Source organism: Plutella xylostella, chromosome 13 (assembly GCF_932276165.1).
Source record: "Plutella xylostella chromosome 13, ilPluXylo3.1, whole genome shotgun sequence".
Taxonomy (NCBI): Eukaryota; Metazoa; Arthropoda; class Insecta; order Lepidoptera; family Plutellidae; genus Plutella; species Plutella xylostella.
In genome coordinates this window covers 369776-387635 of record NC_063993.1, presented here as the reverse complement: position 1 = coordinate 387635, position 17860 = coordinate 369776, and the positions used below count along the sequence as shown (strand labels likewise).

Below are 17860 nucleotides of genomic sequence, written 5' to 3'. Positions count from 1 at the left end.
CACGTTGGCCTCGAAGTGGAGTACAATAATGGATGTAATTTTCCGTTAATGTAACTTTCATTTACCTTATACATTATAATAATATATATATTATACTTACTAAAGGCAGATTTATTTAATGCCCTTCATGGTATTCATCTGTTATAATATGCCCCTGCTTCAAATTAGGTACAATCGGGCTGGACTATATTGATTGTACTTTATTTATTTTTCAGACACAGTAAGGGTCGGTAAGTCGATAGTTGCATCAAGAAAAAATACTGTTTTATTACATATTTCATATATTATGTTTAATTTGCTTACATAATATAATTTTTGCTTAACATTTTATTCAGTAATCTTTTACACATATTACAAAGTAATAAATAAATAACGACGAACTTTTAAATTCTTATCTTACTTACTTATTATCTGAGTGGAATAAAATAGCGCGTATGGCACTTAATATTGCACAAGTAGTAGGTAAGTAAATTCGTGAAAAAATTCAACTCCCCATAGTTGAAAATTACGTGACCTGTTGGTACATAAGTACTTACAGGATTATTTTGCCAATTTTAAATGTTGTTTGAGACGACTCCTTGAGTTGAGTTCCCTTTATTTTTAACACCTTGTAATATGCACAGTATAAATATTAAACATACTTATTTTATGACGGTGATGCTGACACGTGGATACAATAATATGGAAGGACTCTGGCCGACTCCCGAGTGACACGTGTAAGAATTAAGAGGTGGCCCACACACACACAACACACACATTTTCCCGCCATTGAAACTTTTTATTAGCTGTAGTAAAATGACGTATTGTGGTTGCCGCTTTTAGGAGATAATTAAATAGGGATGTGGCTAAGTGAGTTTGTAGAAGATTCCCTGCGTACTGAATCACATCCCTATTGAGATTAGACTGTCATTATTAGTAATTTTGAAACTATATTTTACTGCAGATATTATAGTATTACCCCGAACAAGGTGACACAAGTTGTTTTTAAGGTTCCTAACATTGTATAATTTTGGATTAGCAATGTAGGTATTTATTATATTCACTATCTATATATATTTGCACTATACCTTTTACATTTGTGGCAATGACCTTTTTTTAGAACAATCACTAACAACCCGGAGCCATCGTTAGGGCAGGCTTTGCCGTAATCCAGCAAGGATTACAGTCCTAACTCCTACTATTATAGAACATTACGTAAATAACTAGAACAACGTGGCATTACTGGCTATTTCTTCAATAACATCGTGCCCTTCACCCGCCAGCATGGCTGAAATAGAAGTATAAGACCCCGAGAACAGTGCAAACACGGAAATGAACCCTAAAACGATGTTCTTGTAGAGTACGTAATTGCAGGGGCCAAGCCCTCGTTCCCAGCGGTAGACCGTGTCGATGATGGCAGGGATGAGGATGCCCAGTGTGGACAGGAAGATGGCGCCGACCAGGCTGATGACCAGCTCCAGGTTCGGGAAGGCCGCCGCGATGCCGACTGGAAAAAAAATGAATTCAGAATAATGGTCACCGCACATTTAAGCGTAACGTGAAGGGATCGTCTCTTTTTTTTCTGTCAACCAGTAGAACACGAGCTCACGAACGCCTGGTTGACTGAAGAAAAAAAGGCGATCCTTTTACGTTACGCTGTATGTGCTAAGACCCTAAGGCGCTGCTGCCACCGGTTTCCGAATGAAACTTTGCGACGGCTTGACAGTTCGATTAAGTCGCAGATTCAACTGATAAGCTCGCTTAATATGGTTAAGTTGTTTTTTGTTTCGACACTTTGATTTACGTACTTAATTGTAAAATAGAATTAATGATAGCTGTAATACCAGACTTGAACCCGATTCCGTGTGCTTTCAGTATACTAAGCTTCTCATGCCTTATAACCGGGTTCAAATTCCGGCGCTGACATGTACCAATGAGTTATTTGAATTTAAGTACAATGTATACCATCGCCATTTCTTTCCTTTTCGCCATTTCTTTCCTCCTTAATGACGGGGCCTTTGTGAAATGGTGGTAGATTATGACTTTTGACAAGTAATTCTAATATTCTACGTCGAAAAAATAAACGATTTCATTTCATTTCCATTAAGGAAAATATCGTGAAAAAACTTGCATATCTAGATTTAACAATAGTGAACCCACGAACCCGCAGCAAAGCAGCGTGGTGGGAAATAGTCCAAGCTTATGAATGCAGTTTAGATCTTGGGGATATGCACAAAGGTTCCACTGGAGAGAGCCAGGTGCAGCTTACTAACCTGAGACAGCGACCAGCACGGTCCTGATCGTGATCTGTATGACGTTCTCGTGGTCCCTGGTCTTCCTGTTGGCGAGCATGCGGTTGATCATCTCCATGGGCACGTAGAACTGCAGCGCGTACGAGAAGAAGATCACCAGCGCCATCAGCAGCTGAGCGGCCTGCGCCAGCCTGGGGGGGAGAGGGGGGTTTGGTAATACAAATTAAATAAAAATTTGTAACGCGCGCCTTTCCCTTAAAATAATAACGCCGGTCAAACCACAGTGAAAGCTACACATTCCCAGCCGCTTTATGAAGCTCTATGGTTTTTTTTCACTTATTATGTCACCTCGAACCTAATGTTTGCCTGATTGTTGTAAAACCTTTGCTGTGAACTAAAAACTGTTTAAGTTATTAAAAGATTGTGTGTAAATGTTATACCGTCTTTTATAGTGGCGCCCAACGTGGGGCTCTAACTCACAATCATAATTTGTGCGAGTCATAAACTTTTACGCGTCCCCGGTAAATAACATGCCGAGAACGACGCGCAACCGGCGAGAACAAGAACAGCAATCAGAGGACGATATGAGCGACCACGAAGCGGAGCAGAGCAACCCGAACATCACCACCGGAGCCATCAACGTCGTGTCAATGACCGACGCGCAGCTGACGGCGATCATCGCTGCGGTCTCCCGGAGCCAGGCGGAAACCAACCGGCAGATGTTCGAGACCTTCCTCTCCAGCCCTCATGCGAGTACATCCGCACCCGCGCCAGTAGACGCGGCGCGACAACGACCCGGCAACTTCGTCAAATGCACCGCACGTTTCGACGGCGCGGCCCAGAGCGACGAAGCGCTGCAGGCATTCATCGACACCATCGAGATCTTCAAAGAATGCGCGAACGTGAGCGACGACCACGCCCTGCGAGGCCTGCCGATGCTGCTGACCGGCGAGGCCGCCGTCTGGTGGAAAGGTGTCCGCTCGTCGGTAACTACGTGGCAAGTGGCGCTGCAGCGGCTTCGCGGCAGGTTCGGCGCGCCGCGGCCCGCCCACCGAATACTGCGGGAGGTGTTCGCGAACGAGCAGGGCGACGAGCGCGCCGACGCCTTCGTGTCCCGCCTGCGCGCCATGCTGTGCAGGCTGCCCTACGTCGTGCCGGAGCAGATGCAAATCGACATTGTGTATGGACTACTAGATAGGAAAATAAGGAAATACTTGCCTCGTGATACTATTTGTAACTTAGAATCATTGCTTGAAGCGGCTAGGAACGCGGAGGAGTCCCGCGCTGAGGTCATTGAGGACCCCACCGACCGTAAGCCACGCACGTCGGTAAGTCAATCATCATTTCTCCTACCTACTCCGAGCGATGCCACTTTGTTAGATGATATAGCAAAACCCAAACGAGTACGGCCGCGTTGTTCATTTTGCAAACAGTTTGGACATGCAGCGGAAGAATGTCGTAATCGTCAAACTCGCGATGAAACAAAACGTCGTGAAGACGAACAGAGTAGGCGCGATACTCCCTATTCTGCTAATAGTGAACCATGTAAAGTTGGCAACGCGCCCAGTGTACCTAACACTGAAGTGCCTAGTACCAGTTCGGGTATACGGTGTTATGGTTGCGGCCAGCGAGGGGTGGTGCGTTCTAAATGCGAAGCGTGTCGTGTGAAGAATGATGTTGCCACCTCTTCGATGGACGTCGACTTCAATAGCGCGACCGTCACCAATAACCCCGACTTGCCTATGGTAAAGGTTACAATAGCAAGTAAAGTAGGTGTTGCCATTTTAGATACCGGGGCGACGCATTGCATCGCGAGCCCCGCGCTTTATAATGTACTCGTTGATAACTACGCGCACTTCGAGGAGATAGAACGTAACGTGAGCCTCGCCGACGGAACCAACCAACTACGTAAGGTACTTAGTACCAACGTCGATGTTACGTTGTACGGACGGACCATACCTACGCAATTCCTTGTGTTCCCCGGCGCTAACACTAGAACATTGTTAGGCCGCGATTTTATTACCGACGCAGGTGTGATCTTGAACATAGCCCAAGGTACGTGGTGTTTCACCGACACTCCTGGCAACTCACGCGAATTTACGCGTGCGTATGTGTTGCCGGTGAACCAAAACCACCAAATAAAGGTGAGCAATGAGGAGTCTACTGCCTCTCCCATGAACAGAATGCCTCCCAAGAAAGGAGAAGCTCTGAAGAAGGGGGAGAAGCTGCCTGGTGCTGACGTAGAACAGTACAACGTGCAGATAGAACACGCGCCCGGGAGACCCTACCTTACCGCCGGCATGCTACCGCGGCCGAGTAGCCCCGTACGGTGTTATCGTTGTACTGCCACCGTTGATGTAATAACTCGATCTCATGGCCACATTAGGGAGAACCGGCTGAAGGATCCGGAATACAAACCGTTTGGGGGGAGACCATGTACTGACCACGGTGCAACAGCAGTCCAGTCGTATCGTTCGGATTAGAGGGGGAGACTGTAACGCGCGCCTTTCCCTTAAAATAATAACGCCGGTCAAACCACAGTGAAAGCTACACATTCCCAGCCGCTTTATGAAGCTCTATGGTTTTTTTTCACTTATTATGTCACCTCGAACCTAATGTTTGCCTAATTGTTGTAAAACCTTTGCTGTGAACTAAAAACTGTTTAAGTTATTAAAAGATTGTGTGTAAATGTTATACCGTCTTTTATAAATTGAAAATATCCTTCCACCCAAGGGTTGTCTGGAAGAAATCGCTTTAAGCGATAAGACCGCCATTTGTACATAATATGCGGCAAAAAGGGGATGAATAGGACTTTTTTTACAAAAGCTTTTGTTTTAGGAAAATCAAGATGAATTGAAAATAATGATTTTCTTAATCAATCTGTATGTACTTACAAAACTAATATAAACACACTCTTTAATGGAGTTTTAATTGACCAAACCAACCACTAACCAGCGTTTTGTCTCGATGGGATTTTTATTTCATATCCATAAATCCGTAAATTGATAGTAAGCAGGAGAACAAACGCACGATTACTGCTCGTGCGGAGAGTAATATCTTCCAGTCGAGTGTCAAGTTGTCACTTGACGAAATGATGGTCTTTTATTTCAATATGAAACCCAGACTGAGCATATTTTATTATATGAAACCTTTCAATAAAGGTATATATAAAGGACGTCTATGTTTAGATGAAAGATGAACAGAAATAGAAAACGCTAATTGAGTGATAGCCTACATACCTACAGGTAATTATAGACAAACAGACATAAATACCGAAAGCTACAAGGCACTCTTGATTTTTACTTTTATACTTCAGTTAGCCCAATGTAGCCTAAAATCATGTTTAACCATTGTTTAAGACACATTCAATACGGGGAAAGGAAGATTAACGTATTAAAAAAAATACCCTAGCCGGGAATCGACCCCGGGACTTTCGGACTTTCTGCGCCGCACCGTTGTCGTTAGTTCGGTCGTAGTGTTATCTAGATTTAGCCACCGCTCTCTTACGCTTCAAAAAGCTATGGAAACGTTTCAGACTGCACTGAAAATATCGCAGACAAGTTCAATGCACCCGCAAGTGAGTTTCAGTTCTTTGTCAATGTAAATTACCAGTGGAAACTCATTGAAAGGTATTACCGAGTTAAAATTCAGCTGTCGTTGAGACGAAGTGCTAAAGTGGATAATATTATACTTACTTGTACCTACTTGGGGGTTGTATGTTATCGACTGCTTCAATATAATGATAGAAAAAGAGGTGGAGTGAAAGAGGTACTGATTTCACATCCACTTTCGTTAGATTTTTATAATGTCTGCATAGTTTGGTAACAAAATACCTACCTGCGTATGTATTATGTATGTAAATAAAGGTACTTACATGTATAAAGTGTGTACTTATAGTTGCCAATAAAGAAGTTTTTGTTCTAAGATGTACCGAAGTTAACACAAAGTTTGTAAGTAACAAAGGTTGCATATAGCCTTTGGTCTTGGAAACATACAGGATCATTAACCCGGCCCCAGGGGGACTAGAGACACCTTCTCTGAGCCCCACTGGGGTAGCTCCTGTTCGGCGCGTCCACGTCGCGGGGGTGGGCACCTCTCTCTTCAGTAGGCCGGAGTGAGCTGGTGGCTGAGTTCGTCCAGGGACCCAGGCCTGCGGGGTATAACGCAGAGCCCGTGCCCAGGGTTACGGGTGAAGACCTCAACGGTGGAGAAGGCGGAGACAATGGATGTTGGTACGGCTGATCTAGCGGAAGGGGCAAGCCTCGCCACATGGGCGTAAAACATGTCGGTCATCGCGGACACCTCCCGCACACCTTACAAAGACTGTTTCGGTGTAGAAGGCACATCAGCGGCTGATGAGCAACTGATGCTGGCGGATGCAGCGAGGCAGCAAGGCATTGTGGAAGGCCAAGGGCGTCGGTAGAGGGCACAGCTGCCGGCGGCCAGACACTGCGGCCGAACTCTCCTCTGGTCGTAATGGTCCCCGTTCCACCAGACAAAGGAGAGTGAGGAGGAGAGGGTGCATCTGCGTAAGCGCGCACGTCTATGCACCAAAATATTTCCTGCGCACTTGACTGTTTCGGCGAATATGGACTCGGATCTTCAAGCCCTGTGGCGACAATAGAGGCAGAGAGGTTCAGCAATGATGCAGGCTGGGCTTTGGCTAATATTGCACACAGGCGGCTCAGAGAGAGTGGTCGCTTTTGCGTTGAATAGGGATAACTGCGCAGACTCGGCAGCACTCTGAGTGACGAAGCAGCCCTATTTAGGGGAAGACTGCTTCCCACGCCCAGCCGTGGAGGGGACTAGAAAAGGTGTCCTAAAAAAACCTTTATCCCAAACCTAAGGGGAGGTAGCAACCGCGGCTGCCTAGGCATCCCAACTTCGCGGTCGAAGAAACAGAAAAACCTGCCATAAAGTTAATTCACCTATGACTTTTGCAGCATGGAATGTCCGCACGTTACTTGATCGTGACACTAACTTATGCCCGGAGCGGAAGACTGCTATAGTTGCTCGAGAACTTCGCCGATATAATGTAGACATAGCTGCTCTTAGCGAGACCCACTTGGCTGAAGAGGGACAGTTAACAGAGCACGGTGGTGGTTATACATTTTATTGGAAAGGAACCGCCGCGTCAGAGCCCCGGCGATCTGGTGTTGGTTTTGCGATTAAGAATGAGATAGCAAAAGGACTGGATGAATGCCCTGTCTACATCTCTGATCGTGTTATTTCCCTACGCCTGCACCTGGACAATGATAACTGTCTTAACATCCTAAGCGTATACGCTCCGACTTTGGATAAAGACGACGAAGATAAGGAGAAGTTTTACGAAGAGCTCTCCGACGCTATTGCGAAGATCCGTCCTGAAGAGCAACTGATGTTACTGGGTGACTTCAACGCGCGCGTTGGCCGTGATCATGAAGCGTGGCCAAAAGTTCTCGGTAGACACAGAGTTGGTGCAATGAACAGCAACGGACAACTACTGCTGAGTATATGTGCCCAATTCGAGCTGGCGATCACCAACACTTGCTTCAGACTCCCTGCCAAATACAAAACTACCTGGATGCACCCGAGGTCAAAGCACTGGCATCTCATTGACTACGCCATAGTACGTCACAGGGATCTATCTGCGGTGCAAATCACCCGAGTTATGAGGGGAGCAGAATGCTGGACGGACCACCGATTAGTCATTGTAAGGACAAAATTGCGTCTCCACCGGCCAAGGCGTAGCTCTAAGCCGGCCCGAGTACGCTTGAATGTGGAGAATGCAAAAAGCCAAGAGACAAGAACCGCCTTCGGCCGAGCTTTGAACAGCAGACTGGCAATCCATCTAGCTGAACAAGATTTAAATGATGAGTGGAAGTCCCTATGCTCCAATCTTGTTGAAAGTGCGACTGAAACTTTGGGACTCAAGAAACGTGTCCACGAAGACTGGTTCGACGAAAACAATAAGATCTTGGTGGAAGCTATTGAGAAACACCGAAAACTCTTGCGAAGCCGAGATCGTAGGGACACCTCGACTACATTTCAGGAAAAAATCAAGTCTAGCTCTCACAACCTAAGGAAACTAACACGGGACACCAAAGATCGGTGGTGGCAAGAAAAGGCTCGTTACATACAAATGCTAGCAGATTCCAAGCAACTCGGCGTTTTTTACGGTGAGCTGAGGAGTCTGATTGGTACCAGGTATCACGGAAAAGTGCCTATTAAGTCCCTCGATGGCACGCAGAGGCTAACATCCAATCAAGATGTCCTGAAACGTTGGGCACAACATTTTCAGAACCTGCTTAACGTAGATCGATCTGCTGATCTCGAACACATCAGATCTCTTCCAAACTATGCAACCGTAGCTGAAATGGATGAACCACCTGCACTCAGTGAAGTAATTGATGCCATCACTCAGCAAAAGAATGACAAGGCCGTGGGCATCGATAACATTCCAGGAGAATTGCTCAAATATGGTACAGAAGAGCTTCACAACCATCTTTGGAAGCTGTTTGTACGGATGTGGAATGAGGAACAAGTCCCAGGTGACTTCACCGTATCGCAGATCTGTGCTCTGTATAAGAACAAAGGTGACCGTTCTGACTGCAACTCTTACCGAGGAATATCCCTGCTGTCCACGCCTGGAAAGATTTTTGCACGCATCTTACTCAATCGCCTTGTACCTGTCTCTGAAAAGATCTTACCTGAGTCACAATTTGGTTTTCGCCCACAAAGAGGCACATGCGAGGCCATCTTCTGCCTGCGGCAACTTCAGGAGAAGAGTAGGGAGCAATGTCAACCTCTGTTCCTCTGCTTCGTTGACCTTGAGAAGGCCTTTGACTGTGTGCCACGCGAAGCCCTCTGGATGCTGTTGGGTAAACTTGGATGCCCCGATAAATTTGTCCGCATTCTCCGACTGCTGCACGATGACATGAGGTGCTGCGTCAGTACAGACGGTGAACAATCAGACTTCTTCTCCGTCACCTGTGGAGTAAAGCAAGGCTGTGTACTGGCACCTACCTTGTTCGCATTATACTTTGCAGCGGTAGTGAATGAATCACTAAGCGTTTCAACAGCCGGTGTCCAGATTCGATTCAGAACAGACGGGAATCTTTATAACCTTGCCAGATTAAAAGCGCGTACCAAGGTATCCTGTGACACAATTAGAGAGATCATGTACGCCGATGACCTGTGCTTTGTATCAGATTCAGTAGAGGGACTGCAAGAATGGATCACCAATTTCGACGAGTCATGTCGCAGGTATGGCCTAAAAATCAGTGTTGGCAAGACGGAAGTCATGGCGATGGACACTGAAGAAGGCACCGTCAATTCGACTCTCGACATAAAGCTCGGAGAAAACTCTCTGAAACAAGTGTACAAATTCAAGTACTTGGGTAGTACTGTGTCGGCGAAATACGATCTTGACCCTGAAGTCAACAGCAGAATCGGAGCTGCTGCTGCAGCTTTCGGGAAGTTGCAGGCCAAAGTGTTCCGCTCGCATGACATCAGGCTCTCAACCAAGATTGCTGTCTATATGGCAATTGTTCTCCCGAATCTCCTCTACTCTGCCGAAACCTGGTGCCCATATCGTAAGCACATCCGCGCGCTAGACAAATTCCATCTGAGATCCCTCCGCAACATTCTGAACGTCAAATGGTCTGACCGTGTCAGAAACACGGAAATACTGCGTCGCTGTAATGTTGGGGGAATTGAAGCTTACCTGATGAGACGTCAGCTGCGCTGGTGTGGCCACGTGCGACGGATGCCCGAGGAGAGAATGGCTAAACGCATTTTCTACTGCGAACTTCAGAAAGGGAAGCGCAAACAGGGCGGGCAGTACCTTAGGTTTAAGGACGTGCAGAAACGCCACATGAAGAGTTGCGAAATTGACCATTCGACATGGGAAGAGCAAGCTGAGGACCGAGCCGTGTGGCGGCATACTGTCAACACCAACATCTTCGAGTTTGAGGCTAAACGAAAAGCTGCTCTTGATGCCAAACGTGACGAACTCAGAAGTAGACCACCAGCTGCCATACAATACCACTACCCCAATGGAATCCTGACATGTAGCCAGTGCAACCGCACGTTCACAGCCAAGATCGGCTACATAAGTCATATGAGGGCACACGACCGACGCCCTCCCCAGCCGTAACAGTCGCCGTGACCGAATCCGGTCGGACAGAATCATCATCATCATCATAGTTAAGTAGATTTAAGTATAAAGGGTCTAACATAAAGAACGGTGAGTCAGACGAAAGTCACTAACGTTCGTTTAATGAGCTAAGTTCGTTCTTGGGATAGTCCTATGTCCACGAATCGACGATCACTGCCAAACACAAACAATGCGATATAACATAAATATAAAATACATATAATCTACGTTAAAAAACCCCCGACACTCAACAATGAAAGTAGCATAACTTTTAAACGGCTGAACTGATTTTCTTAAAACTTAGCTAAGAACATAAGTTCCTTTTTCCTTTATAAATAGTTCAGCTTTTATAAGCTACAGACAGATACACAGATACGTTAAACTTATAACACCCCTCTTTTCCGCCGTGGTCAAAACCAAAACTCACCAAGCGTCCTGCGGCAAGTTCAGCGTGATACTTCCCTTCACCGCGTCGCCGTACTTCAAGTACCCGAAGAAGCCGAAGATGCCGTAGAGAGAGATGACGATGACCATCGACACGTTGAGCACGCCGGGGCAGCCCAGGAACCTCTGCGGGTGCTTCATCTCGTTCTCCACCGGCATCACCACGCCCACGCCCTCCATCGCGAAGATCACCGTGCTGGGGGGTAGAGGGGGAATTGTATGTATAAGAATTGCAGTCATTAAGAAAAGCAGATCATAAATATCCTTCCACCCTAAGGTTGTCTTGAAAAAATCGCTTTAAGCGTTAAGACCGCAATTTTTGTATATATGTGTTTGTTTAATTATAAGTTACGTAGGTTAATTTCATGTGTGTGTAAAAATAAAGAATATTCTATCCATCTTAAAGCACATAGCCGACCCTACATAAGGAAAAGGCTAGGAAGAAGAAGGAGAAACGCACAGCTCGTAATAATCCACTGCTGCACAGCATTTAACATCCAAGACCCTGGCCCCGGCTGGGGATCGAACCCGGGACCTTCATCATAGTAATTAGGGTCACTAACTACTACACCATCCTGGTTGTCTTAAAGGGTGGAATTTTCACAATATTTCATTATCAAAAAAACATCGTCAGATCATATATTAGGTACATTATAATATAATTTCACCATCATAATAATAATACCTATTAAGATTTTATCTGCTTCATTCTGTGAAATTTCATTATTCTTTCATTACGTGAACTTCAAGTGAAGTGTGCTACTTTTCACCAACTTTGACCTAAAGTTGGTGATTCCTCGGAACTTTTGCAGCAGGTTTCAAATTAAATCACGCGTACGGATTACGGGAAATGTTACATCATTGTCCTGACTTTCTAATTAAATTATAATTGTTCAGAAATTATTTAAAAAATAAATCCTATGACTGGCAAAAGAAAGGCTCATGTCCTGAAGTGGATTATTATAGTAGATGTGTTTGCGTTCTAAATGGGTTCGCCATGCGTTTCCCCTATGGCTCACATGCCACAGAAAAAATACAAAATTTACCTGAAAAACAGCGGCCATTGCATAGGGCTGGCCACCTTCACGCGATCATTGTCAGTGATCGACGGCAGGTCGCTGAACATGTAGTACATTGTTATAGCAAACACCACGGTGATGAGAGCGTTCGCGAGCAGAGAGAAAGGCACCAAGTATTTCAGGTTCCGTATCTGGGAGATGAGCACTAACGGCACTAGTGTTAAGGCGCAATACATCTGGATCGAGAGCTGGTTTCCAACGGTGTAAGGGTCCAGGACCTGTGGATAAAGGGAAAGATTAGGGAGCATTCCACCATACCACGAACCTAGTGATTGTCTCTGTAAAAACGCTGAGGGACTAAGTTTGTAGCGCTGCTATCTTGTTGCATTAAATATACTGATTGATCCGTTCGTTGGTTTTTACAAGCTTCTCTCTCGGGTATTGAGTAATTAATTCTACTTCTTAAAAGTTTACTAGACTTTGCCACCGTGGGGAAGAGATTAGCACAAAGTTAGTCTATGGATTAGCCAGTCAGATTAGCGTTAGTCGCTTACTGTCTAGGGTGCGCCGGAAACAATTGTTGATATTTCACTGGAGGAGGTTCTACGTGCATCGTATGAGTCGTGACTGACAATGCAATAAAATGTTACAAAGTTGAATATCATCAGATAATGACTGGAAACTATAGGCTCATGTTCTCCGTTGAAACCTTGAAATAATAACATCACAAATGCCTACTTTTTCTTCGGCAACATGTAATTTTAGATACCAATTTTGTATTTAGAATAAATACAATACAAAATATGTGTTCTGTTATTTCTTGATTCCATTTTCGTTATCGCACATTTTCTCTGATAGAAAAGTAAATGTTCCTATAGGTTTCTTCGGCACGTTTGCTGGCATCGTTCCAAAATAGTTACAAATAGTAAGAGGCACTAAGTGTCCCAACCATTTCGTGTCAAAGGGTGAAAGGCTTATTTTACCCCCGACGGAAAAGGAGGGGTGTTATAAGTGTCTATGTATCCTGTTTATGTAAGTATCTGTCTGTAGTAGGGCAGAGTCATAGGTAGTTTTAGCCCAGGTTTCCGTAGCCATATTATTTTTTATCAAAGGTTATGCCACTATGTTGTCTCAATTAGTGTTGAATGTAGGGGGTTTTTATGTTGGATAGGTTATATTGAGTGTGTAAAACCGTGTAGTTTACAAATGTTATAAACGCTAAAGTTTGTTTGGATGTTGTCATTCTTTCAAGTTGAAACAACTGAATGGATTTTCACGAAATTTAGTATGCAAGAAGCTTACGGGATCCGGAATCCTTGCAGGAAAATTTTTAAGGCAAAGCGAAGTTTGCAGGAAACAGCTCTGCTACTTTTAAGTACAGTCACGAGCAATGGCAAATTTCCACCTGCAATTTCCGTTCCATTTGTCATTGGAGCTTTTTCATTGCTTGTGAGATAAAACTTTAAATATGTTACCTCTTTGAATGAGGATCCGATGAACACTATGTAGACACACATGACGCCAATGTACGTTGCCGCCATCGAGAAGTCAACTAAAGTTCTGAAAGTTACAACATTTAATAAAATTATTCTAAGAAAACTAGTACAGTTGGGGCCACGAAACCTGACCCATCACAGAGGGACAGTGCTACGCAAGATGCCTAGATATTTACCCCAGATGAGCTCAAAATCTTATCACAGTCATCAATAACCGAAAATCTGATGGACATATCCGTTTCCCAAGGAGCCTTCAAGACTTTATACAGTTGGATGTGAAAATACCGGCCTTCCTTCGAAGATATTTAAGTACTGGGTACTAAAAGATCTTCTTGAAGTAAAGACAAAAAAAATTATAGTAAGCTAAAAAGAAGTGACACTAAACGACATTCAGAAAACAAACTTCTCCGCATAATATCCCCAGTTACTCATATTTATCTTGACTCTTCTTTGAATCTGACGTGAACTAATAATTACGTAGAACAAAAGCTTTCCCCAACACGTGCCGTCGTCGTCAAGTAACCTATTTTATTCAATAAAAATAAACTTACTTGAACACGTTAGCATATTTGCGTAATCCCTTCGGCCCGTACTTGAAAGTGGCTCCGCAAGTATCAGCATAACCCAAGAAAGGTTTCTCGGCGTCCACGCACACCTTCTGTGATGTATCAACCTGAAAACCATTTAAGTTTTTATGACCTAAGTTTTCTCTACAATTTATGGTTTTTATTTTTGGCTTCGTAATCCGACAAAGCTAAATTTGAAACGGGTAAAATTTTTGATCTTATTTTTCTCTTATGAAGTCACTTTTTGTGTGTGTTGATTTGAATGTTTTTTTTCACTGGCGTATTTTATTGTTTGCTAAATGAAACTTGATTGTTAGTATGGAAATTGAAATAATATTTCCCATTGAAGCTGCTCCACTGCGGGTTTGTGGCTTAACGCATGCAGGTTTTTATGTACGAGTAGGTTTCATTTTCTAAGTAGGTAGGTTTAATAACGTGTGTTTTCCTTCATTGTAGCAGTGATGATTAATTTCATAAAGAAATAACTTAAAATTGGTCTTGAACTGCTACATTTGGTATAATTTATGTGAATCATTGATATCTAAGTGTAGGCACAACCTAATTTCAGAAAGTCATGGATTCCTATTGTATCTAGAAGTTATTGCTTTATATTGCCATCATTATGTTTAAATCACGTATTTTCGTTATACCTAAATAAATATTAAATTGAAATAAAGTGTCAATTTACATTATAAATTTCAGATTCACATAGTTGCAAATGTGGTATCGTAAGCCAAAAGGCGGTGACACAGCTCTTTATCCTAAACGACTTTTCTTCGTCAAATTATGGAAATTCGTGAAAAAAATAGTTCTTAACTCCCTGGTTTCATAATATTTATCTGTGTTATCAGACCTCTTCAGTTTCTCCGAATCATGTTTATCGTGACCTTGCTAAGATTTTATCAATAGAAAATCTGCCATTCCATGTAGTTACAATCCACATGGCTGATAATAATCATTTCATATACTCCAAGAGCAGTTATAGATAGTAGCTGTTGCTATGAAAACAATTGATACGAACTTTACAATATTATCGTACCATTTAGAATAGATGGGCAAACTTAAATTAATGAAAACACCCAGAAGTAAAGCACTCTGATTGAATGAATGAAAATGGTTTAACTTTCATTCCTAAGGCCGACCCGCGCCACTATTAGCTGATGTTAAAAACCAATCATAAAGCAATACGCTTTTATCTTGAATGCAGTTTGATTATCTCTGTTACATTAGTTATGAATAGTTTTTAAAATCTATGGGAAAAAATAGGTAGCTAGATACTTCATAATAAAATGAAAGTTTTTTTCCTGTACGGTGGCATAAGTGCCAAGAACAATAATAATTGCTTTATACAATGCTAAAATTCAAAACATCCGCAGTTCATCTCTTTCTCTAAGGTTATATAAAATGTAGTTATTTCAATATTGCTTTCTAAGCCAAATATAGTTTATCTTTCTTCTTCCTTTCTTTCTTTCTAAACTTAAAACTGAAAATAGAACTTCAAATCAATCCAAGACTCACCAGCAACTTCATGGCGTGCGTGCAGACGACGCCCGCAATCAGCGTGCCTATAGAGCCCCCGAGCAGGCCGGAGTTCTTGAAGGCGGCCGGCATGGCGAGGATGCCCGACCCGAGGCACGCCTTCAGCAGGTGCACTATCGACCCGAGCGTGCTGCGAATAACGAATGTGGTAGGGATGGTCAGCAGGAATTTTATTTTATAGGTCCAAATATTTTCTTGAACCGATCTTTGCTTCGATGATCGGAATGGAAGATAGGTGGTATTTTAAAAATCTTAATTTCATTTGTAGAACCTTAATAATTTTATGGTGAACATAGGCTTTAGTTTCGGCAGTGGCCGGGTATCGTTCCCAGAATCTACGACATAAAAGTTAAATCATAATAATTACTTTTAAAGGTAACCTATATCTGTCTTTTCCAAGAATTTCCAAAAATCGTACAACAACAACTAGAAAGAAAGATCTTTTGCAAGATCCTGTATAGCGTATGAGATCTTTATAACATTATGTATGTAACTGTATCACAAAATATTGTAACATAGATCCTTAGAACATAATAGTGACAAATAATACAGGTAATGGGCAATCGTAAAATTTGACTTCGGATAAACGATTTCAATATTAAATGCAAATAAACTGAACTCCAATTAGGTATGCAAATTTATGTATGCATCACGATAAAATCGTGCTAGTTAATTTGCATGTTGCTTCCCCTCTGAAATCCTTTGCTTAGGTATCGTTCATGATCAAAGATGAAGTTTTGAGCCTATTCTATTTATTATTTATCTAATGATTGTCAGTTTCCAGGGTTTCCAACATTTCCACGAGTAGGTAATCAATACTTATTTATTTACTTTTGTCAAAAGGGATACTTACGAATTAGGGTGCTCCAAGTTTCTATTTTCAAAAGGGTTATAGGGCTTTTTCTGTTCCTCGACATCTTTAGATGCGATGCTCAGTGTTGATTGAAATCCCGTGTTTTTCGCAAGTTCAGCTCTGAAAAATAATCAACTGTAAAATAACTGACAGACTCAAATTAGATGTTTGCATAATCAGTAGGTGAGAGAGTAGAACGCAAACTGCTTTTCGTATCTAAATATTTACGGAAAGGTAACTTGTAGATAAAATGCTGGATTTGTATGAAAATATATTCAGGGTGTTCTATTCGCAAATTAGCAAATGTCATAGATCATAGATCAAAAGTGGTTCAGTTTGACCTCCCAATTTACCCACTTTCGGCTTAGGTTAGTACTTTATCATTTTTTTACACCCTGCAATTTTATTTCTTACCATCTGCTATCCAATATACGCGGGTAAACGAGTAGGTCCTTGAATTCCCCCATCGTATGCAGCAGCAGTGCACAAGTAGTGTACGTTCGAACGCCAATAAATGTTAGATACAGATATTTCTCATTTCACTTCCGCCCCGCGGTGGTTGTGGCGGAAATTGCAGTAGTTAGTTTGATGAATGTAAAATTCTGATGTAAGTAATTAAAAACTTACGGTTTTACTAAAATATTGTATAATGAACTGAATCTTTCCTAGGTGGTGGTAGACTGATTTTACAATTTTAATATTTTAACTTTTCCCCTTTTTATTGCATTGCAAACCAGAGAATATACTTTCACAAAAAAAAACTTTTACTTACGTGGAGCTGAAGTTGTCTTCTACTTTTGAATGTGATTGGTCTGTTTCTTTACTCATTTTGATGCTAGGTCACCTAAGGAACAAATGTTAGCAATTTTAATTTAATTTAATTCCTCTTAACGTATTAAAAGTGTGGTCCTGGTCATCTAATTACTCAAGTGTAGCCTGGCTGCCTCACTTAAAACCGATTGATAAACTGTTTACTTAGAAAATAAAAAAGAGAGACAAAGTTAGCTGGCCAAAATGAATTTACAAAATTTTGAGAAATAAAGGTACTCACGCCACTTCTTACGTTGCAAGAAATCGGTCACTTACGACGACACAATCTGCTTAATAATACTAAAATACTATTAATCTTTGTTGAAGCCGATGCACACTCACTGATTTATCTCCACATAGTAGCGAACAATGCTATGGATACTTACTCGATTAGATTTAATCTGATTATTCCAAGTCAGATAAATGTTTCCACATCTGTCCATTTGACGAGCCAAGTGTTTCCATCTGAAAATGATACAACCGCTATTAATACTGACAAGAGTCAGTCAGTGATTTCATCACCTATTTTTATCTATCGTTTATTCTTATTTGACGCTGTCATTAATTTTAATGTTACCTGTAAACTGTAATATACAATCCTAGTCGTGTAATATATTATTTATAACCATTTTTAACACAAACTTCAGAAAAATGACTAAATCTAATCTAAGGTTGCGATCCCAGTAGGCCACCTGAAGCCCGTTACTAGTTATTGTCACGCTGCACATTGCATAGAGTGAGCGCAAATTAGAAAACTGTGAATAG

General features: G+C 42.4%; 1 protein-coding gene across 3 annotated transcripts; it reads right to left on the bottom strand.

Moving 5' to 3' along the window:
* Nucleotides 1–263: 263 nt before the first annotated feature.
* Nucleotides 264–17500, bottom strand: LOC105398245 (proton-coupled amino acid transporter-like protein CG1139). 3 transcript variants are annotated; one of them, XM_038112051.2, is made up of 10 exons: nt 17482–17500; nt 17058–17129; nt 16286–16405; nt 15412–15562; nt 13879–14000; nt 13307–13391; nt 11859–12109; nt 10796–11008; nt 2253–2422; nt 264–1486 (listed from the first exon to the last, which is right to left on the bottom strand). In XM_038112051.2, the coding sequence occupies exons 2-10, from the start codon at nt 17111–17113 to the stop codon at nt 1203–1205; spliced, it is 1452 nt and encodes a 483-aa protein (XP_037967979.2). In that variant the 5' UTR covers nt 17114–17129; nt 17482–17500; the 3' UTR covers nt 264–1202. The 3 variants fall into 3 exon arrangements, with proteins under 3 accessions (XP_037967979.2, XP_037967976.2, XP_037967977.2); XM_038112048.2 differs by lacking the exon at nt 17482–17500 and adding an exon at nt 17337–17474; XM_038112049.2 differs by lacking the exon at nt 17482–17500 and adding an exon at nt 17349–17425.
* Between the last annotated feature and the right edge of the window lie 360 nt (nt 17501–17860).